This window comes from Callorhinus ursinus, unplaced genomic scaffold (genome assembly GCF_003265705.2).
Source record: "Callorhinus ursinus isolate GAN/ISIS: 27379988/994484 unplaced genomic scaffold, GSC_fseal_2.0 scaffold3, whole genome shotgun sequence".
Taxonomy (NCBI): domain Eukaryota; kingdom Metazoa; phylum Chordata; class Mammalia; order Carnivora; family Otariidae; genus Callorhinus; species Callorhinus ursinus.
The window spans coordinates 62,225,406-62,250,372 of NW_027397065.1; the positions used below are offsets into that span (position 1 = coordinate 62,225,406).

The following is a 24,967-nucleotide window of genomic DNA, read 5'->3' on the forward strand; positions in this document are numbered from 1 at the left end:
TGGAACTTTATTTTCTCTACTCAACATTGTAAGATTCACTTACTTAAGATGTTATTTGTAGCTCATTTTCATTGCTGTCTCAAGGTACTTTGGGGAGACCTTCAGTTATTATCCATGCTTTCCTAGAGATGGCCATTATCTATTACGCAAAATCCACTGGTCACATAGAGAACCCTGGAACCCTGACACCTGCTCACTCACCCTGCTGGTCCTCATCCACTGCTGTTTCCATTCTCCCTCATCTCTCAAGTCTTATTTTCCCAAGCCTGTCAGAGAATGATGGCAAGTTTCCTTAAAACATTCTCTTGTACCCCAAATCTTCAAAGATACCCAGTATAAACTTTCCAGTGGCATTAGGCATTTGGAAACAAAAACAAAAACCAAGACACATTATGACCACCTACAAATATTCCTGAAGAGTTGAGCCCTGTCATGTGCTTGAAAGGATCAAGAGAAAGGGGAGCGGGGGAATAGAGAAGAAGGCACTACTAAAACCCCTGCCCCATTGTAACTCCTCAATAGTGATGTGATCATGGGAAATACTGGATGCCAGCATTTGGTAACTTCCAGAATGCTCTGTGGATAACTGTACCAATAGTTCTTAGGATGGTTTTCTGACCTCTCAGAGCCATTGTCAAAGGATCCCTGTGAACACTGTTCTAGCTTAGTTATGCTTTTCACCTGAGTTTGACTTTTAATTGGGAAAGTCGACCCACTTGGATGGTTTAGCAGTGAAATACCCCATCCTAGCTTTAGAAATTCTTGGTCTCCTGATCCTCAATCCTTTCTTGCTATGTGGTGTCACATCTTTGGGATGAAGACAATCAAGTATCAGTATTCTAAGAACTATTTTTCCCACTCTGTTTTCTACTCTTTGTTCCTTTTGGAGCCCTTACTAGCAAGGATAAATGTAGCTCTAAACCAGAGACAATAATTTCTTCCTTCAAGTGTTTTGGCCTTTTCATATATGCCTAGGTATCTGATGTTTCATTGTGCCACCATACAGGTTCTAGGTTTTATCAATAAATCATTTTTTATGTTTCTTTTTCAGGTAATAGAGCATGAACATCCAGTAAATAAGATTTCTTTCATTGCCCGTGATGTGACAGACAACCGGGCATTTGGCTATGTGTGTGGAGGAGAAGGCCAGCATCAGTTTTTTGCCATAAAAACAGGGCAACAGGTATGCTTCAAGCCTTGAGGTATACTTGGAGGGGGACTTAGGTCAATGTTATTTTAAGAACAATAGGGAGTTATTCCCCCAAATCCTGAAGGGACTTGGAAAATTATCCTGGTCCTTCTTGTTTTGTTAAATACTTATTTACTCTGATGCCCTTTATGTATCTGGCGGTGGTGGTTGGGGTTGGGGGACAGTGATCCCCCATAAACCAGGGGAGGATAGTAAAGAGCTTTAAGAGAAAGGAGGAAAACAGTGCTAATGAGAACTGATGGGGGACAAAAAGAAGAAAATAGTAATATTAAAATACTCATAAAGATGCTTTTTCTTCCTTCAGGCCGAGCCATTAGTCATTGATCTTAAAGACCTCTTTCAAGTTATCTATAATGTAAAGAAAAAGGAAGAAGAAAAGAAAAAGGCAAGTACTACCCAATATTGACTCTATTAAACTTAAGACTATATTCAGGACCACGTTTGAACATTATGTAAACATATGGCCTGTCCGGAGAGTTGGCTCCTTTGTGGCTCTTTCAAGTATAGAAAGTTTAGAAATATATCATCTGTTCTTCCCAGTAGAGCAATGGATGGATGTTACAGTTAGATGCATCGGATTTTCAGTCCCTGACTCTTGTCTTCTCTCCCCACAAGCTTCACATTGGTTCCAAAGGATGAGCAAGTTTAAGTTCAGAAACTGTATTCAAATCTAGTATTGATATGAAAAGGGCAGGGGAATGTAGGGCAGAAATAATATGCAAGACTCTCTCTTGCCTTGTGCTCATGAACCCATAGGTATATATAGAGATATGTAGATATACAGATATTTAATTCCCTTTAACTGTAGTTGTTAAGATCACTGAATTTGTGTCTTTCTTTTTAGATGGAAGAAGCCAACAAAGCAGTAGAGGTAAAACTGCACCTTTACTTCTTATGAATTGCACACGTGATGTGTAGAAGTCCTTGTTTGCTACCTGTCCAGGCATGCTCCCCTCCTAGCTTATGATTATGTGTTCATGATCCCTCTGGCCATAGAAGATGTATAGTTGAATTATCAGTACCAAAATCATAACTGCTTGGCAAGCCAATACACTAGGAAATTACATTCTATAAGAAAACTCACCAACTAAACCCTTAAATATTTGCCATCTTTTCAGAATGGGAATGAGACCCTATTGACCCTTGATGACCAAGCTAACAAACTGAAATTGGTATGTATGTGATTTTTTATGATTCTTATTTAACTGAACATGGGTTTACTTCCTATAGATGTTGCTAATACCAAATCTGCATTGAATCTGTATGGAAGTCCAGTTATGACAACTATTGCCCTAAACATTAATATAACATTTATGTCAAGATAGAAAGTAATCTTTTTAGTAAACACATCTGAATCTAATCCACAAAATTTTTTTAAGAGTGTGGACTAGATGTATTTGTTTGGGGACATGTGTATGCTTCCAGGCCTAAATAGCCTAATAGTAAATCTGTATTAGTTAAATGAAAATCAATTTGTGACAACGATTTTCCTAAACCTTAGTTTAGGAAAAAATTACAACAATATACAAAGTCATATTTTTTAGTAGACACATCTGAATCTAATCCAAATACTTTTTTAAGGGTGTTGACCAGATGGATTTGTTTGGGGACATGTCTACACCTCCTGACCTAAATAGTCCAACAGTAAGTGCCTGTTTTTAAATTTGCAATGTAATGAAAATGACATCTATAACTCAAATTGACAATTAACCAGAAATCTTGAGCATCTCATTGAAACTTGGAAGGTAACTGCAGATTTTTCCACATAAAGTATAAGTGGCTACTAGAATAAATTTGCATCTTAACTTACCATGGGAACCTATCAGCACCAATTCAGATATATTAATTTTGCTTGGTGGTTAGATCTGAGCAGTAGGACGGGCAGTGCAATCCTTCCTGATATTACTTAGGATCAGAAAAGGGCCTGAATAATAATCCTTGGCATAAGTCCCACTGGAAGGAAGCATTTGCGAGATAATTAATTGTAAAACCCCTAGCCTCTTCAATATTTTTCTATTTTTTCTATTGTGACTTAATAGCATAAGCTTGGTGTGAAGTAAGACTTAAAACAAATAAGATGCTCAGTTATGTTTAACCAAGGACCGTCCTTGTTTAAAAAAAGTTGTTCATTCTTTGAAGGACACTATAGCATATCAAGTTTTCTAAATACTGATTGATCCACAACTCTGTGAGAATGGAGCAATATTTTCCTTTATAGGTAAGGATATGGTGATTCAGAAAAAAAAACTCATTCACCCGAGAAAGAGGTCCAGATTCAGAGGTTAAGCACACGTCTCAGACCTTCCAAAACAGGCCTCAAGTTAAACTACCCATGTAATTTTGAATGACTTCTTTTAACTATTATTTTTTAAACAGTTTCTTGAGTGCCTGCCATTCACAGGGCACAGAAGTGAGTGAAAGGTACAGTGTCAGTGACATCACGGAGTTTACTTTCAAGCAGGGAGACCAGCATTAAAACTAATCGCAAAGCCTATTAGTTGATGTTAATCACATGGTATTTGTCTAGTTTAGAGGTTCATGTAATGCCTCAAAGCAAATGAGTTTCTGGACTTGACCATAAAAGATGAGAAGGCAATAACCAGACAAAAAGAGCCATCAGTCTAGAATAATAAGTGGGAATGTCTGTCTAGGAGTCTCTTATATCAGGGAATTATCAAGCAAGTCTACATGACCAAGAAGGTCATGGGACTTAAAACGGCAGCCGATAAAGGACAAGGCAAGTCTCACCTGCCAGAGTATTGCAGAGAATGGCCGTCCACGAACTTTCACGTAAGATGCCCATGCCCATGAGATGGGAAGGGGCGGGGGCTGCATAATCTCTTCTTTGTCCCCGACCCAATGAGATTCACGATGCATAACAGAATTTCAGAGGTCCTAAAAAGCCTACGATAGAGAAGAAGCCTGTTTAATGTTCTTTTCAGCAGTGAGCCCTGACTCACTTGTCTGTGGAACCTTTTATTCTTCATAACGTTTGTTACCATCCTGAGGATACTTGTTAAGAGACAAGATTAGATGAAGCTGAAATGTCTATTCCAGCCCTGAGGTCCTTTTGATTCCTAGACAACCTGGTCCCCTCCCCCACAGTAACCCCCTTCCCAAAGTGAATTGATTTCTGAATGATCTACTTTCCGAGTGTAACTGACATTCAAACATGGATATCAAAAGAGATCAAAGCACTCAAGCTGTGAAATAGAATTCCACTGGGATAGGCAAGGAAGCACTGACGGTTTAATCTGCTTCTGTAGACTTCTAGAAAGTTCTGAAAGAGGAAATGAAAACAATATGAGTAATCCTGAGTCTTAGTTATATTAGACTTAATGCATTCTAAGAATTTTTGGTTTATAGAAATAAAAGTGAGTTAACAATAAGTTAAGGTAATAAATACCATCAAAGTAGATGGTATCTGATAAGTAAGACAATGCTAATGGCACTAATTATGTGCTGGTTGGATTTTGCCCACGTGTTCTTGCATATTGACTCCATATTCATAGGTCACAAAACAAATTTATTTCTACTTGATAAAACCAGAATGTTTAAAAATATTCACAATCTTAGAACAGTTGCTCTGGAAGAGATGAAGAGAAGAAGAAATCTAAATTACCTGGATTTTATTACTGGTTCCCTGACCCATCTGTCCCTCCCCCAGCATTCATACAGAACAGTTTTATGCGTTTCAGATAAAACTCATGTTACAAACTACGTGGCATCCCTTAGAACATAATTGTTATTGGAAAATAACTGAAATTATTCTTCCATACTGAAGACATGAGAACTGAGTGGCAGTTCTTCCATACTGCCACTCAAAAGAAAAAGAAGGGAAGAAAAAAACCAAAAGACATGTTCTCAGACTTTAAAAATGACCCTTTGAAATCACAGTTATTATGAGAAGAACATAAGGTATGAAGGAGGTTAAGTCTGGTGCAGGGATGGGATCAGGGCCCAAAGCACAGTGTCATGCATATATAAGAGGCCATGGATGGGCACAGGTGATGTGAAGTAGAAAGAGTAGAAAGATCCATGGGAAAAGACTTTGTAAAGAATCTGAACTTGTGTTGGGATTTGAAGTGTGTAGGAACGTAGAGAGCAGTTAGGCTAAAAATAAACTGGGTCCTATTGTAGGTCATTTTGAAAGGCTGGCTAATGAGGCTTATTTTGACATAGGGGATAGCAGGAAGCCTCCGAAAGCTTTGAGTTGGGAAGTTCAGGGATTCAGCAGGCTGAAATGGTTGGGAGAGATCAGCTTCCTGGAGAAAGCTAGGCTGTGGAACTCAGTATATAAGAGCTCACCTTCGTGCTTCCTCCTCCTCCTGGAGCTCCTTACCAGCCAGGACTGCATTTCACCTTCATGTTATCAGTGCTTATCAGTCTACACGGGTGAGCAGACACGTGACTAGAGCAGACAATACAGCTCAGATGATGGGCGAGTAGATGCAGTGTTTGATGATCCAACAAAGAATTAATGAAGTTCTGACCTAGGGGGCAGATGAGGAGTCTCACATCATCCCACTGTAGTCTATGAACTAGACTCTTAATCCTGGATTAATAACAAACCCAACCTGAGGAGAGCCTTATACATTTTACTTATAGGGTGACTATTCAGAAGTCTAACATTGTGGCTCCAGTTTGGTGTCCTAAGAACTTCTTCTGAAGTATTTGAAAAGGAGAACTCTACCAGCTGTGAACACCCAACTGTTCTAACTCAGAGGTGGCTCATCATAAATGAATAAATATTGAAATCACAAGCTTTTGTAATACCTTTTGTCCTATCTTTTGATTGTTAAAGATCCCTACATTAAGAGATCTTCCAATCCATTTCTTTGATTTAAAAAAAAATTTTTTTTTTTTAATTATAAGCTCTTTCTTCTGACAAATTCTTCTGGTTATAAAAAGAAAAACTGGCTTTTAAAAATTGTGTTTTTATACCTAACAGTAAAGGAAGCCAAAATAGAAGACCAATTAAGACCTAAACTTTCAAAAAAAATTGTTCTTTTAAAGCCAAGGAGGCCTATTCAGGCCCCCTTTTTACTTACTAGTTTGAGAATTTCATATTCCCTTGAGGTTGTTTTTGTCCCAGTGATCAAAAATATTTAGTAAGGTGCTCGGGCTAACGCTAGACCTCTAACTTCCATCTCAGCTAGACATTGTTGATTGTTTATATTCTTCTGTGGCTAGCATAGATGAGTAGTTAATGGATCAAAGTCAGTCAGAAGGAAGGTGTGTCAGTTTTTGACAGCCCTATCCCAAGGTGAGCCCAAATTAGTTATGTCACTGAACTGAATAAAGACATGTCAGATTTTGCAAATTTGCTGATTTTCTGTTGAGAGGGTATTTTATCAAACAATGGAGAACACAAGTAATTAAGATAGGGAGGAAATAGACTTTGTAGAATTAAGTATTTGGTATGTTTTTCAAATTAACTCTAAACCCACATCTCTACTTCATACATGAATTAAAGATTACCTTGTACATAAATTAAAGATTACATTGTACATAAGTTAAAGATTACATTGTACATAAATTAAAGATTACTTGAATTTATCCCCCAAATAGATGAGATTACTGTCACAACACAGGCAACTCTAAGCTGTATTATGAAAAAATGCACAAATACGAGAGGTTAATATGATGTTAGCATGTATCAGGATTTTGAATATCACTTTCTTCTTTCTAGAAGAACACAGACAAAAGGCTGTGTCCAGAGGAGACTAGGATGAGAGATCCAACTTGACTAGCACCTTCAAAAAGATCCTTAAATATTTAAAGGGGCATACCTGACAGACCGTGTGATGTGGTGGGAAAATCTGTTTTTGCCTCTTAGAAGACCAATTATAGGGAAATATATTTGACCTTAAACTTTGTCTCAACAGAACTATAAAATATTAGCCGATGAATTCGCTCATTTAGAGAGATGCTGTTACATGACTCTGAGAGTACAACAGATGGGACTGTGCCTCAGGTGGGAGGCTGAGTTAGGCTTCAGAGATCTTTTCTTACATTCAAGCTCAGTATGCTTAGATAATTGCTTAGAGTGACTCACAATCGATTCCCTTGAAGACTTGCAAAGGCAGGAATGGGAACAAGGAGGATCGTGAACGCAGCCAGTCTACAAGGGTGAGCAGACACATGACTAGAGCAGACAGTACAGTTTCATTTTAATGAAGGGTCAACAAAGTTGAGACCTAAATAAAGGGGCAACAGGGTGGGGAGGGACAGGGAGGACCTATTCAACCGTAGTAAAGAAATGCACTCAGGGAGATAATGGGAGGAGGTAATGGTCAATCGGTCTGTCAAGACCAAACTTTAATGGGAATTTTGATGATCCTGATCATCTTATGTAGCTTTCTCATTTGAAGTCACGACATGGACTAACACTTTCTTTTCTCTTTTTTTTTTTTTTCTTCCCAAATGTGATAGGAAAGCAAAGATATCCTGTTAGTGGATCTAAACTCTGAAATCGACACCAATCAGAATTCTTTAAGAGAAAATCCATTCTTAACAAATGGCATTACCTCCTGCTCTCTTCCACGACCAAAGCCTCAGGCATCCTTCTTGCCTGAAAATGCCTTTTCTGCCAATCTCAACTTCTTTCCCACCCCTAATCCTGATCCTTTCCGTGATGATCCTTTTGCACAGCCAGACCAATCGACACCCTCTTCGTTTGATTCTCTCAAATCTTCAGATCAGAAGAAAGAGAATTTGAGTAGCTTGCCTACTCCACTGAGTAATGGGCCCCTGAATGGGGATGTTGATTACTTTGGTCAGCAGTTTGACCAAATCTCTAACCGGACTGGCAAACAGGAAGCTCAGGCAGGCCCATGGCCCTTTTCAAGTACGCAAACACAGCCAACAGTGAGAACTCAAAATGGGGTATCTGAAAGAGAACAGAACGGCTTCCATATCAAATCCTCCCCGAACCCTTTTGTGGGAAGCCCTCCCAAAGGACTGTCTGTACTGAATGGCGTAAAGCAGGACTTGGAAAGCTCTGTCCAGTCCTCACCACATGACTCCATAGCCATTATCCCACCTCCACAAAGTACCAAACCAGGAAGAGGCAGAAGGACTGCTAAGGTGAATTGTCTTCTCCACATATCCATTGGCAGAATGCATGTTCGGTACCAAAGGGTGGTGTGATGCAAGCTCTCTTTCCTGCTGCTCTTGTAGCTTCCTGTGTGGCTGTGAAATAGAAGGTGGGATAAGGCACATCTTTCTCCAGGAATACCTTCCTCTGATGGCCGCCCTTTCTAAGCTTCTCACTCAGCAGTGTTTTCACACCTTGCTTTCTGTTTGCATGTCTTGTCACTTATTATTAACTAAACACCAGTTTTTCCATTTTTAATGCTGCTATGCTTCTGTACCTCTGGTAAGTTCGATCGTCATGTTCTGGAAGGGGAGGGCAAGGGTTCTTTGTGATGCCTTGTGTACCTTCCCCACACTAACACACGCCCCCTACACCCCTCCTATTGCATTACTGTCCAAGGTGGTGGTGGAAAATTCTTGAGTTTGCCTCTTCTATTCAATGCTGGCTGAATGATCCATTGCTTTAAAAGACACTTAAATATTTACTAGTACCACTTCATCCAAAAGCAATTTAAAATGGGTTTCTGTAAATATCTTTTTAAAAAACCTCATTAGAATATGCAGGCTGGCCTAATAATTAGACTATAATATCACCTTTAGGCAGACTGATTTAAACCCAGTAGAATAATCAAAAATATGTAGGTTACTTATTTATTTATAGTTGTCCTTTCTTTCCCAGCTTCACGCTTTTAGCTGACAAGGAGACCTGATGGATACAAATGTGTAAATGAGTAAAATAGATTTCACCTTGAGAGTCCTCTTTACATCAGTTACCAAGACCAAATATTCTGTCCATTGCAGGGATCTGTCTTTTTTTGGGGGGGGGGGGGGGGGGGCTTTGTCTTTTTGTAGTTTACCAGTAAGAGGAATAAGTTTTTCTTTTTGTGGTTCCCAAATTTGAGGTACAGAATAGGAGACAGAATAAAGCTGTCTTTCACTATTACTGAGTAACTCTTGTATCTCCCTCTCTGCCCTGTTAGTCTCCAGCAAAAGACTTGCTTGCATCAGACATCTTTACCCCTCCCGCCTCAGAACCTCCAGGCCAGACATCACCTACAGGACAATCTGCAACCCTACAGACCAACCCTCTGGATCTCTTCAAAACAAATGCTTCTGCCCCAGTGGGACCCCTTGTGGGTCTAGGTAGGTGCTTAGAGATTGAGTTAGATTTGCCTCTGTTGCTTTCACTCATAAGATTATAATGCACAGGAGGAAGGCACTTCACATCCATAGAGGTTCCAGGGACATAAGATCTGAGCATCCCAGGGAACCTTTCTTCCACTTTTACTTCCATAGACCCCACCCTCATTTGGTACTCTTGACTTGCAACTGAAATTTGGCTCCTGAAGTTGGCATGTGGAAAGAAAACCATTTTCTTTTTTTTTTTTAATTTTTTAAAAAAGATTTTATTTATTTATTTAAGAGAGAGAATGAGAGAGAGAGAGAGAGAGCACGAGAGGGGGAGGGTCAGAGGGAAAAGTAGACTCCCTGCTGAGCAGGGAGCCCGATGTGGGCCTCGATCCCGGGACTCCAGGATCATGACCTGAGCCGAAGGCAGTCGCTTAACCAACTGAGCCACCCAGGCACCGAAAGAGACCATTTTCAATATTGCACTTACCCGAGCCAACTGGCAATGGCTTACGGAAGACAACTGTAAGGGATTCTGATGCTCAGACTAGATTCATTGGAGAAACGAGGTAGAGCTGAGAGAGTCTTGTCTATCATCTGTATTGGAAAAACTGGTAACGTGCATGCCTGCCACATAATTTGCCATTACTAGATCGAAGCCCTATCTCCTAGTAAACTGATATGCGTCTTGGATAGCGTATCCTGTCCTATCCCCGAGAAGGATATAAGTTAAGTCCAAAGCGAGTGTGAGTCATACAATGCAAGTCTTAGGTTCTCAGCCCAGCTCTGTTCCTAGGCATATGATGGGTATGAGACAGGCATATATCCCGAGCGGTCTCTGAATACTTAAGCCTTAGCTGCTCCTTGCCAATATTTTGGGTATCTGAGTGTCTTAATAGAGTTAGAAAACAAATGCTAGAAACCCCCTGAAGTCGAAAAGAACACAGAGATAAGGGAAGAGATGGGATTTTACCAGATGCCCAGGATGTGCCAGTGCTCATTCATAAATGTGTCGAGCTCACGTGAGCCACTGAGCCTCTCTGTAGCAGGGCACTGTGGAAGGCCACTTGGTTGAGGACTAGCCCTGCTATTGTTTGCCCACAGCCTCCAGTTCCTTTCTGCCTCCATGGGACAGTCTTCAGGAACCCCGACAACAGTTTTGCTGTCCTGCTGGGGACTCTCTTTATTTTTCTGCTTCTTGGCACCTCTACAAGTTCCCAACAGACTCTGTCTTGGGAGGCAGTTGGGAGGAGCTATGGATGAAGAGGGACTCTCTTCCCCCATTTTGTAAAATTTGACCAGGGCTCTTGGTTTTTTCTGCCTCCTGTGGAGTCAGTCATCAGGACCCTATTTTTTGTTTCCCCTGATGCTTTCTTGCAAAGGAAAGCATTTTCATTTTGGCATATTAAATCTGTTTAATCATATCTGGAGTATGGTGGCAAGAGGGGCTTGTCACCCAACCGCTGAGTGGCTGAAATCAATGTGGGTGTGGGAAGCCAACTTGTTCCAGGTCTCTGCTTGCATTTACACCGTCAAGACTCTCCCTGAACACTTCATGTCCCTGGCGGGCTTCCCCTTTTGTGCATCGCTCCTTTTCCTGCCCCCTTAAATGGAGCTGGTGGGTGCTTTTCCTTGCAGAAGGGTTGAGAGCTTGCATGCACTGCCTGTGACTAGATCACATCCCAGAGCTTGACAGTCTAATATCAGTGCCCCGAAGAATTTTTACAGCCAATATTTAACAAGACAGCTTGAAAATACAGCTGGACCCTATAACTGTTAATTTATTCAGACGAAGTGAAGCTTTTTGGCTAGGTGCCCCTGTTGAGGCCTTGGGGTATACAACTGCAGAATACTGATGATCCTTCCAAGTTTGGACATGGGACTCAAACTGAGCTCTACAGTATAGCCCCTGTCCACTAGCAGGGATCCTCAGCCAAACCATGGAAGGTTGTAGGTCTGGCTTCCGCTAGACCCAGCTGGGGAACTGTCTCTTCTGGAGAATTGGGGGTGGGGAGAGGTATTGTAGAAAGCTGAGCCTTCAGCTTTGACTGGCTTCCCTGTGTTTTAAGCTAGCATCAGAAGGTAATAAAATTAACTTCTTACACCCACACTTCTTTTTCCTTACCCCTTGCCTCTACTTTCTCCAGCAGAGCCTGAACTACCTTGGAAATGCAATGATTGAAATCCATCAGATGGGAATGAAGGCTGGCATAAGCATATACTGAGAAAGCCTTTAATTCCTGGCAGATATAATATTTTACTCTTTAACTACCACCACTCCCTCTAATACCATCTATGACTAAAGCCATACATTTTCCTAAGGGAAGGCAAGTCATCCAACATGACAAATGATAAGATTCTACCCAATTTGTACATCCAGTTGGCATAAATTATCAGTGAGTGACTCTGGCTTTGGTTAACAAAATTTAAATAAATTTGTTTTAAAGTGCAGCAGTCACTTCACTCAAACCCATTAGTTGTGAAAAGAATATGTATGCTTTTTAGTGTAAATCAAGTCTAATTTCTGTAACTACAAAATAAGTATTTGAATTAATTTCCATTAAAAAAAAATAGTCTTATCCCTTGATGCCAAGGAGGCAGAACAGGAGAATAGGACACTGGATTTGGAGCTGGTATGCCTGAGTTTTAGTTTCTATTGCCACAGACTGTGAGCATCCCAATTGTAATAATTAATATTCTTATACCCAATTCCCTAACCTCGAAAACAAGCATGTTCATTTAGTAAGATGACCTTTTCTGAAACCTACCACCGTCTCTGAGCACACCATGCATCTTCATGGCCAGATGGTTAGCCTTCATGGTGATACAGTTGAGTCAAGTAACATCAATCTCCAATACTAAGAAAATTTAAGATAGAATATCTTGCTACATCAGCCCCTGAACATCACTTTCAAAATATTTCTCACACCGGGAACAAAAACATTCCTAACACAAGTTAGAAGTTTGGAGGCCTTTTCTTAGTTCAGTTAGAAAACTTTCATAGCTAAGGAATGCTCTTATTCTAAAGCTCAAGGCAAGCAGATTTTGAGAGCAGAGCATCATTCATGAATAGGTATGAGGCTGAATTTAGGTTTTTTGTTTGTGGTGGCAGTTTGACTGGGTCATTAATATACTTGGGAAGAGGCAGGAGAGAAAATGTCGTCATATGTATGAGAACAAGGTGTAGGGAATGAGCTTCTCAAGAAGAGGGGCAAAAACATTGGAGAGACATGTATTTTAGTAATTTCATAAATTCTTAATCAACATGACAAAGATGCAGGTGATGAAGCCATTCCCCTACAAAGATTAGATGCCCGGACACAGGGAGTTAGCTACCTTAGAAGGTTTTGTTGTTTTGTTGTTGTTGTTGTTGTTATTGTTGTTGTTTGGGGGGGTTGCTTCATGCTGTCTTCTCTCCCTCCCTTCCTCTTTTAAGTATTGTGTTCTGACTTACCGCAAGGTTTGGTGAGTGACACATGGCAGGAAGCAATTTTATTTGAAACAGCTCTCCCAGGATAACCAGCCTTTCCTCCATTTATATGTATAAAAGTCTAAAACTATCTTGGCATCAACCAAATTTTATCATCCTTTTATATAGCTGTGTCAACCTTGGCAGAATTTAAAAGCAAGGAAACTGAAATGGTTTCTTCAGGATGCAAGCATGTTGAGGCTTCATATACATGCGTGATAGCTGGTTTCCATAAGACACCAGACAGGAGCCAGCTGCCAACTGAAAAGATCAAATCAGTGAATCAGAGTACCCAATGGATTATCTTTATTAACTACTTCGTAATCAGTATGGTTTGTTTATGTGAATGCATTCACTCAACAAATGCATTCATGCTATCAACAGGCTCTGTCCTAGCTGTTTGAAATGTATCAGTGTGATAAGCACTCATTTTTTTCATGACTAGGTCCTTATGGAGTGTATTAGCCTTCTAATGAGAAAAGTTTAAAAATCTGTGGTAGAAAGAAAGGGTTTCAAAATGCAACCAGCATTTGAATGCCAGCTATTCTGTATTAGCTAGTTAATCTTTAGAGTGATTTAATCTCTCTGGGCCTTTTTTCCATGTCAGTCTTAAGGCTTAAGGAAGGTGTGTGCCACATAGATGCTTGGTAAATACCCTCCCCCTCCCCCACCACCGAGAGTTGTGCTTTCTGAAACTCAAGAATCCTCTTCAAGCTTGTGTCCTGATAAGTCCTTTCTCCTGCTTACTTCAGGTGGTATACCAGTTAGCCCCCCTCAGGCAGGACCATGGAACCCAACATCTCTAGTCTTCAATCAGTCCACTTCAGTGGTCCCAGGAGCCATGATGAGTGGTCAGCCTTCAGGATTCGGTCAGCCAGTAGTTTTTACCACAAGCCCAGCTGTTCCAGGTTGGAACCAGCCTTCATCCTTTGCAGTCTCAACTTCCCCTCCAGCCCCTGTTGTTTGGGGCCCATCAGCATCTGTGGCACCCAATACTTGGTCCTCAACAAGCCCTTTGGGGAACCCGTTCCAGAGCAGTATTTTTCCGGCTTCTGCTGTGTCTACCCAGTCCCCTTCTATGCTTTCCTCTCTTCTGGTCGCTCCTCCTCAACCACCTCCCAGAACTGGCCCTCCAAAGGACATCTCCAGTGATGCCTTCACTGCCTTGGACCCACTTGGGGATAAAGAAGTCAAAGAAGTGAAAGAAATGTTTAAGGACTTCCAACTGCGGCAGCCACCTGCTGTGCCTGCAAGGAAGGGAGAGCAGACTTCCTCTGGGACTTCAAGTGCCTTCTCCAGTTATTTCAACAGCAAAGTTGGCATTCCTCAGGAGAATGCGGACCATGATGACTTTGATGCTAATCAACTGTTGAAAAAGATCAATGGTAAGCTACCCACTTCTCTGTCTACCATACCGACGAGTATTTCTCCTGTCGTATGGGCCCACAGGGTCCTTAGAAGAACCCTCTCCCACCCACCAATGGCCTAACTCTTGCCCTCTTTGGTGATCAGTGGTTATGGAGACAACTTGACTGGTTACCTTATGGAGCAAACGATTTACCTTAGCTGTTTCTAAGGGCTGGCCCAATGCTGCCCTCTTGTGACAATTGCTAAAAGGGCTGCCAAGAGCTATTGAAATTCGGTGGGTTGTGGCATGTGGAAGGCTGTATAACAGAGCCTCAACCACACTCCACTGCCTTAGTGAGGGAATTCTGAATGTCTTCCACTTCAGGTATATATGTAGTGCCTCCTCTTCTGATGAATTTGCCTGTAATCATAACCGGGAGTCCTAGTATTTGGTGGTGATTTTTGTTCCATGATGTAAATTCCAAAATATATGGAACTGAATTTCTGAGATAAGCTTGATTGTGGGACTTTTGCCTATATTTGGGAAAAATTTGTCTACTGACTTCTTGGTGTTTTTTGCCTTCTAGAACCACCAAAGCCAGCTCTCAGACAAGGTTCCCTGCCAGTTACCAAATCTGCAGACAGCGCATTTGAGAACCCTTTCTCTAAAGATTCTTTCAGTTCATCACAAGCCTCTGTAAGTATCAACTACTAGAAGCTGTTGCTCCAAAGTACATGCCACATAGAGCTAGCTGAAGACCTGTGTCTTGAATTAGCCTTGTTTGTATATAACTCTTTGGTGCTAAAGGATGTTTAAATAAGATTTATCATTGAGAACCATCACAGTGAAAACATCAACTCAGACTGGCGAGAGACTATTTTTGCAGGGGCTACTATCCTGAGCTTGAGAAATGAATATCATATAGGAAAAGTCTTTTGTATCTCACTTTGCCTGGCTCACAAAAGCGTTTTGGGAGAAAACTGAGCCAAAATTATAGTACCTTTAAAAATCTTTCAAGGATTTAGTTTCCTGATTTCCTGCCTTTGATCCTTTAGCTCATAAAAACAGCTTTCATTTTGGAGAGGCAAACCTTACTCATGTGAGCCCTGATTTTGATGTAAATAATAAATATGCATCACAAATTATATGCAGGCAAACACAAATCCCTGTAGACCCATATAATATCTGATTTGTCTGTGACCTAAGTGATTTTTAAAGGCATTTGAGAAGTCTTAATTATAGGATTTTTTTTTCTTCATAACTGTAATTACACTTATTGACTGGATGGTTTTATCTTCATAGATGGCTTCTCAACCCACATCTTCTGATGTATATAGGGATCCTTTTGGAAATCCTTTTGCCTAACTTCTGTAAGTAGAAGATCCTATTAAGCTTAGGTTTGGTAAGAAAGCATGGCACAGGGGGTGAGGGTGAAATTTTAATTTTAGAATTGGTACAAGGTTAAATCTCTGTAACTTAGAAGTAGTAGACATGGAAATCTATGCTTAACTAATTCAGTAATGACTAAGCTGAGTATTTAAGAATAGAATTCTTATACATACTACAAAACAGTAATATACCCATGGGGTTATGGATTTCTATCATAGTCTATGGTTTTGATATTTCAAAATAACATTGTTGCATAACAATAAAACTTATATAACACACAATAGTTCTCTAGTTGTTTTGTTTTGTTTTGTCTTTTTACCTTCATACTGAAGTTGACTGCAAAGCATCCTAGTAGTTACTTGGTTTCCTATAGAAGGTTCGAAATCTGAAGATCTTTTGAAGCTACAGAACAGATCAGCTGAACACATGCTGCCTCCCAAATCAATTTATTTCTCTGTGAGTGGTCTCAAAGTTAGTCTAAAATAGTCTGAGGGTATTAAATCCAAAAGTGCTGACCGCTGCCCATATCTCCTTCAAAAGCAACATATGAGCAGAGGAGGCAGCAGGTTGATCTCACTAGTAGATTTTATCCTAGGTAGGTTGTTAGGTGTAACTACCTTAGACTGAGACCCTGGGAGGGCCCAGCAGGACCCTTTCTTTTTCAACAGTGAGTAGAAGCAACTTGGTCTGATTTCAGAAGATTGAAGTTAGTGGAGGACAGAAGCCTTGGCTGCATTTTAGAGGAGGAAGGGCATAGCTGGTAGGGGAGAAAAATAAAAAGAATGAAAGGAACCAAACCCATTATTTTCAGTCTTGCCCCATCCAGGTGGGACTCCTACTAAACTCTGTCTTGACCCATCTAGAATTTAATTATTTTAAATAGATAAATATCTTAAGCCTGACATGAACAGTAAGATTGACTTTATTTGCAATTTGGACTGTTGTCCCTCACTTGACTTCTAGAATTACAGTGTTTTTTAAAGTGCTTTTCTGTAAAGTCTGCTTCAGAGAACAGGCTGAGATTATTGAAAAGGCAAGTTCTCAGGCCTGACTCTAGCCCTAAGAAGTCCCCCTCTGGTGCTGAGGAAAAGCTCCAGGTTACAAGCAGCCTGGTGATTTCTAACGCTGGTAGAGCAATGTAATATACTGAAGGGCTAGAAGTCTTAACAGAGACTCATACTCGCCCTTGTCTCCAAGGGAGGCAAACACGGACAAATAGAAAGGAATAAACTGCATCCAGAGTCTTGGAGGATTGTTTGCCCTCAATTGAATTGACGAGAGGTCTCCTTGGAGGCCCTTTCTTTCTTAGGTCATGAAGAAAGGATTATTTTGGTGAACTTGCTAAACTTACAGATTGGGGTTGGAGGTGGAGGAGCATATCATGGGAGAAAATAGCTAACATTGAACATTTGGTTAATCACTCTATTTCAGGTTCTGCACTTACTATCTTATTTAGGCCTCTCACATCAGCCCTAGGAGATACTATTATTGAGGTTTTAAATGATGACTTGATATTTAATACATTGATATTTAACCCAAAAATTCTAACCATGGGTTTTTGGTTTTTGTTTTTGTTTTTTTTTCTCTACACTTCTCTAGGAACTTGATATGCTGACTATCCAGAGGAACAAAAAGGTTGGCCTTAGTTGTCAAGGACAAAGCTAATAGCCAGACACGTCCTGACCTCTGCTCTCATTCCAGCTTTGACATATTATCTGTTACCTTATTGCTTGCTGCCTCTTCCACTTGTAAAATGCCTTTCACTTTTCTGTTTAGATTAAAGCTAAACTGAATCTATGGCTTTAAATAAATTAAGAATCTAAATTCTCTAGCTTAAATGTAAATAAAGTAGTATCCCTACTTGAACCATTGCCTAGTGTATTCTAGAACCTTCTAGAACACTCTACCATGTATCCTCTGGTTGAGAGATGCGGCCACCACAACTCCTCAGATGACACTGTTTTGAATAAATTTTAAAATCCTTACTGTTCAGAGTTGTTTGGGGCTTCTATTTTACAGCACAAAACCTAAAGGTTATAGTATAACAAGGCACCTTCTTAAATCTTGCTTCATATCAACATTTAGAGAGAATTTTTAAAGTAAAATTGAAGCAAGTCCAACTTCTCCCTAGACAGCTGGGAATCTGATACACTTAAGAACCTTTTTAAAAATATAACTTCTCTTTCTGAAGATTATTTTCTCTCAAGGGCAAGATTGTTTTGTTTTTGTTTTTTTTTTTCCAATCTCTTGCTAGATAGTGCAAATGAGGGAAAAACGTTATTTGTCTCTCCTCTCCTCTTCCCTCTGATTCTTTTTTTCAGTCAGTTTTGCTCCCAGGTTTATATAACATTACTTCTCTTCCACAAGCAACAGAGGTTTTATGGGCAAAAAAAAAAAAAATCTAAGGATTCACGGATCTGAAATGTCTCTGCCTTCTCAGTAATTGCTAAATCCCATAACGAATCACAAATGGACACAACCTTTATCCTTTCTATGGAATAGGAGGCCATCCTCCTGAGCTGAAGTTCCAGAAGAGCAGTTCATGTTGAAGAAGATGAAAGAAAAACTGAAGAAAAACTGAACTCAACTCAGCAATGAAGGACTGTATTCTGAAGAGCCAACACATCAGAAAGTTCAATGTGATTGTGCCAAATATGTTAGGTGCTTATATGGGGTCATACTGGACCTTTATCAAGTAACTGGAAAACTTGCTTGAAGCCACAATCTCATAGTTAGTCAGAAGATAAATGGTGAGGGGGTGGGAGGAGAGAAGCTGTAGAACAAGAATTTGGTGTTATCATTGAAAAATCCAATGTCTGCGGTATTTTTCTTCTCATAACCTTGGAAACTCTCCCAGTTCATTTCCAGTCATATTGTTAGCACAGTTCTGAAGGATTTGTTCTTGCCAAAATGAGTTTCATTTTGTTATGTTTATGTTGGGTTTTTAAATGTTGTCTCTTGACCCTTAGTGCTCAGGTTCTTGCGGGTGTTAATCAACCACACAATGTTACCTTTAGGTTAGAAGAGGAGGATGACTGCTCAGGATCTAAACAAGATGGTGGCCTCACGAACCTTTACTGATTAGTCCCACGTAGTCCAAGCTAAAGTCCTGTGGCTTTATGTTTAATGGTAATAGCTGATCACGTATGGCATGATTTTCCATCTGGCGTCCTACTCAGTCATTATAAACACAGACTTAAAAATAGTATTTTAAATGTCCCAATACCTGAATGTGCTCAACTGGAGGCAATTATTTCTAGATAGTTGAAATTTTGAAAGTAGACCAATTTTGAAAAGGATGATCAGCCACACAGCTGTTTTGTACATACTTATTTTCTTGTGCACTTTTCTGTATGCAAATAAAGCTATAAATTTACTCATTTCAATAAACTGGAATGGCAGAATCTCATGTGTTAGCATCAGTTTATTCTTACAGTTGGCCCCCACTTTGAGATGATGTGTCACAGTCAAGGTATAAAATATATCAGTCCAAGGTGAGCAAATATTAGTACGTCCTGGATTGTCACAAAGATGAAGATAAAATGGAAATCCGTGAAATAAGACCATGAGTAAACTATTGTCTGATATCTTTTAATGCCTTATTTTCCTCTCCCTGACCTACACATATTCCCTTCCTGGGAGTTTAATGGGAGTCCAGTGGATAAGACCTGTATCAGAACAACCTCTACAGACATCTAGTATAAAAACCATTTATTAATGAACTCTTGGTTCACACCTTCTACCCGTTGCCTCTCCTTGTTCTTGATTCAACCATGTTTGACCTCACCAAGACACAACTGTGTGGACTGATCCAGGCCGGTGTAGGCCACTCGGGAGAACTTCTGTGTGAGGTGGGCAGGCCCATGATCAGACATCTTTAGCACGAGGACACTCTTAAATACTCTCCCCTCGTATAAAAGTTCAAGGCTCTCATTTTTTTCAAAAAGACCTAGACCTCCTGGGAAGAAGAGCCTGAGGCAGGCCTTGCTTCAATACAAAAGTCTTGATCTTAGACTTTTCTAAGGATTAGGACAAACTTGGGAGCAGGTGGGTGTCATTGACGGGTATTTGTGATTATAAGTCATTCATTATTACTGCCTTACCTTTCCCCTTAATTGAAACAGTTGGTCCCTTTCTGCCAACAATGAGCAGAATATAGAAAAACAGACTCCACACAAAGGCAGCTTCCAGTAAGCCACAGATGTGCTGGAGAAGGCTGCTGATAAGAACATGTTGCACAAATTATCTGGCTTATCCAGATGCTCTGCAGTGTGTCTAACCCACTGAACCTGTATGCTGTTTCCATGTGGCTTAATCTGTAAGATCTTGCCAGAGGTTAACCCTTGCTCATATGTACAAGGGGAGGACATTCATTTCAGTGCAGTAGGAACTACTGTCAGCCAAGCAGGGAGAGGTGCTTACAGAAGTGTCTCTGCAAAGTAGAAGCAGACCTCTTCTTTATAAGTCTATTTAGTAACAATACTAGTCACACCCATATGTTGGAAGTTCAGCTGTTATGGTAACCCTATTATACCTGCAGGTGGGTTTCTTTTAGGCATCAGATAGATCTAAGCTAAAAGTTGAACTTGAACAGCCAGCATGCCCCCAAATTCCTCACAAAGGCAATACAAAGGGAGAAGGTATTGATTTTCTCAAGATAATCTTGCATCTATGAAGCGCTTTACCATTTACACAACATAGCTTCATTCTATCAATACCATAATCCTGTGGGGTGGGATCTGTCATTGTTCCATCTCGTCTGAGAGTGACATCCATGCTTTAAAATCCCTCCAACTCTTCAGTGATTTCTGTGGTATTTTATTGTAAAACTGTGCATTGCAGTAGGGGTATCTTTTCAGCCTGTGATTTCAAACTCCTCCATCAAAATGTTAACCATGGTGTCTAGAGACAGCAAATTCTGTGTCTTTCCTGTGCTGAAAGCAGGGAGGGGAAACAACAGAGGATGGAGCTAACTCAGAAGTTTGGTTGACCCTGAAATAAACTGATGAGTGAGGACACTGACCCATGTTCCCGGAATAGTTTCAATACAAGGTCTTCTAGTAAAAGACAGGAGCTCCCTAAAAGTCCCTGGTAAATATTTAAGCTATTACCAGTGGAGGAATTTGCTAAATAGTAAAACATCTAATTCTTGCTGAGAAATGTTGTTTTAACTAACTTTCTTCTATGAGAAATAACTAAGACCCAGTTCTAAATTGATATGTCAAACCTAGACACATCCAAGGGTGTATAACAGCAACCTTGTTAACATGCCCTAATTACAGCCAGGCTAATGGCCGAGGGCCAGCCATGTGTCATCTCACCTAATGAGGGCCTGAGCCCCTTGTTTGCCCTTGCTTTTCTGGAATTATGTACTCAATTACTAAACCTCTATTGTGCGTTGAAATTATGTGAGTGCCAGGCTCCTGGGAGATGACAGTGTGGGCTACTCGGTGGCAAAGAAACTGGGTTTCTGCCTTGACCAAAGTTGAGGTGGTTATAAAAGAAGGAAAAACACCTGACTCTGAAAGTCTCCATGACTAAGTTTTATTCTGATGTGACTTATGGGGTTTTCTTTCTTTTTTTTTTTTTTTTTTTTTTTTTTTACTTATGGAGTTTTCTGTTCATTCTCTTCTCATTAGGTTAACTTCAATCACTATTATTTTACCTTAATTGTAAGAAAGTGAAATTATTGCCATTATAAAAGGTACATGATGACCTGACTGGGCTGAGGATGAGCTGTGGATGGTTCTGGGGTGTGTCTGAAGCTACTTCTACCAGATACCTACCAACACTGATCGATCAGCACAGAGCCTTTTGTTTGGGGCCCGCTAAGAGGAGTGCTGGAGCACAGGAGCTAATGGAGAGGGAGCGGAGGGGAATGGAAAGCTGATATGATGTTTGCCTCCCCACCTTCCTCACTAGCCTGAGACACTGGCCTAGAGACTTGATGATGGAAATGATAGAGCTAGAAGCAGGAGGAATTGTCCTTTTTTTGATAAAAAACCCTGGGAACAGGCTGCCATGTTATAGCCCACGTGTCCATTGGTAATGAATGAACTACATCAATGGAAAGGCTCACAGTGTTTAAAAATAGTAGCAGGTTGTTTTTCTCACATAAGAAGTCCAGATTGATGGCTGCTGGTATTGGCTGAGTAGCTCAACAAGGCCCTCAAGGACATAGACTCTATTTTAGCTTTTCACCCCAACTTTTGTAGCCTTTTGGCACCCTATTCTCATGTTTATTGCCTAATGGTCACAAGATGGCTGCACAACTCCAAATATGATGTTAGTGTTGAGGGAGGGCAGAATGGGAAAGAACAGCTCAATCAAGGCCTTCTCCTTGCACCAGGCATTTCAGTTTTCTCCGAGGCTTCCCAATTACTTTGCTATGTCTCATTGGCCAAAATTTGGTCACATGGCCACTGCTCAGTGCAAAAGAGGATGGGAAATCAAGCTTTTAGCTTTTCAACCTCTATAGTGAAAGTAGTCAAGGAAGAGACATGGTTGGCTAAATAATTTCTGGGGCCTCCGGCAAAATAAAAATAGAGGATCCATTATTCATAAACCAGGGGGAAAAGTGCCATTAAAGACATTGGTGCACAAACACATCCTTTCTTCTGCAAACTTTTTCTTATTATGACATATTTTATTTGCTATTTTAATGTTGTTCTAAGTAAAAAAGAAATGAAATTTTAACGTTTTCGTGTGAATTTTATTGCTAATCTTTAGCTGGTAAGTGGAATCACTGAAATTATACAACTTGTATTTTGTAACTCATACATGCATATATATTTAACATATGTATTTCATTCCTACAAGAACAGTAGAAATACAGTACAAAACTAACTCAACTGTTTTTAATTCACTTCTTGATACATGAACATTCTACCGGTACATGCTACCTTTAGTTCACTAATGAGTACAGAAAAATGGTGGAAAGAAGAAATATGGGTGGCTCTATATTTTTGTTTCCTTTTATATTATTATTTTCAGCATAAGTAGATAGCTAATGCAGGAAAGTAATACACTAGTAAGAAAGATCTGATAGTGTTTCTTGGTCATTTGTGTTTCTTTTTGTATTAGAAGTCAGTTCTGGTTCAAATGGAGAGTGTGACCTCTCAGGGCTGTCACTTAAACAGTGCTAGGCATAATACATCAACCTTATACTCACTTTTGCTTTGACTCATTGAACTCGCACACATCATGGGTCCATCTGAATTCCATGTTCATGGGGCAACATATGCATTCTGTGCAAATGTGGTAGCATGGAGGAAGGGACACAGTGTACATTTCCTCTGCTCATGTGTGTGTTCCATTTTCCAATCAAACTTGCTTTCAAAAGAAAAGTCCAGACACAAAATTAAGAATTTCAAGGTGGTACTAATAGAGCATGAAACCAATCGTGGGGCCTTTCCGTGGGCTTGAGCCCTGTCCAACTGCACAGGTCGCACGCCCTTGAAGCCTGCTTTGGCAAGAGGGCCTTGGAAACAGGCGATGGATTAGCCAATATATTTCCCAAATGCCTGGATGATAGTTTAACCCTAAGTTGGCCTGCCTTCAAGTGCAAATCACAGCAGTCTTTGATGACATGGCACCCTCAGGGCAGAAGAGAAGCCCACACATGGAAAGCATAGTCAGCAAAGCCAAAATCAAGGTACCTAGACTAGAAGGTGTAAGCCTCAAGAATGCAGAGGACTAGTTTCTGTGTGTTAGTATCATGAGGACTATAAAAGTTAGAAGAGTGTGGTGGGTTAACTAAAAGCCCCGTCCAGGAGGCTTTAATGTTGTCGTAATGTAATTTGACATCAAAGTGATGGACCATCTCAGTTGGAAGGATAGAGGAGGTAGGACTCTAGAACTCCTGAGCTCTTACTTGCTGACGTGCTTCGAAATTCTTCATTTCACTTCACTGCAAGCACAATTGCCAAATCTGGAAAGCCAGACTGGATTCAGGGATGGTCCACAGAAGTTACTGAATAATATTAACAAACACATACCCAGCATTTACCATCCACAGACACTATTCTGAGTGTGTTACAATAAACAATTTAATTTCCATGTCAGTTCTATGAGGTGGGCTGCTACTACCACCACCATTGTATAGAAGAGGACACTGAGGAACTTCCCGAAGTCACAGAGCTAGTAAGTGGCTGACGTGTCCAGTGTCGTTGCAGTTAGCCTCAAATTCACCACTTCAGCACTCCACTGCTTCCAAAAACTGGCCCCAGTGCCTTTATGCTGGCCTATCTTCCATTCACCGAGATTTTCTTCTCTTCATAGTACTGTTCTCCTCTTCTGCTTCCTATAACCAATATGCCTATCACGACATGCTTATGCTTATGTTTAATTAGGCAAGTTGATCCCCCTTTGGGCTTTTCAGGGCACATTTTCAGAATGAATTAAGTGTCACTTAAGAATTTGAATTATCTAGTTGTTATAAATGCAATACATCGATCTAACCTCACATGGTGCATTCTAATTCAGGTATTTCTAATCAGCATATTTCACGTAAGCTACGGGCTGCTCATAATGAAAGATAGGTTGTGAGTAATGTTCCCCAACATCTTCTACATTATAAATAACAAATCATCCCATATCTGCTCACTGGCAGGCTAGTTGGATATTCCACAGTCAATGAGGAGCCCAATTTTATAACAGTAATACTGTTGTGTATATGTTTCATAAAATGCAACACCCAATGGTATCATGCTCTTAAAGAACTGTATCAAAATTATGTATTCATGACACAGTTTATTTTACACAGTGCTTTTTCATTTTTTCCTTCTCAGTTCTTCAGGGTTTAAAAAAACCTATTAGCGGTGATGACTTTCTTCTTTCTTCTAATTTGACGAACACAAACCCTTGCACTGTAGAGATTGGAAACTGAACAAGTGAACACGGAGCAGAGAGATGCCTTGCAGCCCATCAACAATACACACACAGCCCCACAGCAAAGAAAAGCACAGATCAGTAAAGAGGAAAAAATGGAGGAGATGATGCCAGACAGAAATTGGATTAAGTTACTGAGTTAAATCATCTGTAATTACCGACTGGCCCTTCCCCTAGAGAAGAAGGATTAGCAAAACATGTCTGGAGAAGAAACAAAATTTTTTCTCTTAAACTAGATTAAAAATTTGCTTACACTCCATTGGGGTGGAGAGAGAAAAATGTATCCACAAAAAGTTATGTTTTCTCCCTTTCTTCCTTCCTTCCTCCCTTTCTCTATCACCTTCCCTCCCCCTCTCCCTTCCTTTCTCTCTTTCTTTCCTTTCTTTCTCTTCTTTCTTTCTTTCTTTCTTTCTTTCTTTCTTTCTTTCTTTCTTTC

At 40.2% G+C, this 24,967-nt stretch overlaps 1 protein-coding gene across 3 annotated transcripts in view; it reads left to right on the top strand.

Annotated features, from left to right (window-relative positions):
• The window catches only part of DAB2 (DAB adaptor protein 2), a 49,741-nt gene extending 30,695 nt beyond the window's left edge, over positions 1–19,046 (top strand). For 2 of the 3 annotated variants that reach the window (XM_073890962.1, XM_073890963.1), the window contains 10 exons: positions 1,052–1,183; positions 1,515–1,595; positions 2,055–2,081; positions 2,329–2,382; positions 2,792–2,854; positions 7,646–8,299; positions 9,289–9,451; positions 13,658–14,290; positions 14,840–14,949; positions 17,242–19,046. In XM_073890962.1, the coding sequence (XP_073747063.1) occupies positions 1,052–1,183; positions 1,515–1,595; positions 2,055–2,081; positions 2,329–2,382; positions 2,792–2,854; positions 7,646–8,299; positions 9,289–9,451; positions 13,658–14,290; positions 14,840–14,949; positions 17,242–17,307 (1,983 nt within the window). In that variant the 3' untranslated portion in view covers positions 17,308–19,046. Of the gene's footprint in view, positions 1–1,051; positions 1,184–1,514; positions 1,596–2,054; positions 2,082–2,328; positions 2,383–2,791; positions 2,855–7,645; positions 8,300–9,288; positions 9,452–13,657; positions 14,291–14,839; positions 14,950–15,555; positions 15,624–17,241 lie in introns of all 3 variants that reach the window. The other variant, XM_025867364.2, reaches the window with a different exon arrangement.
• Positions 19,047–24,967: the final 5,921 nt, after the last annotated feature.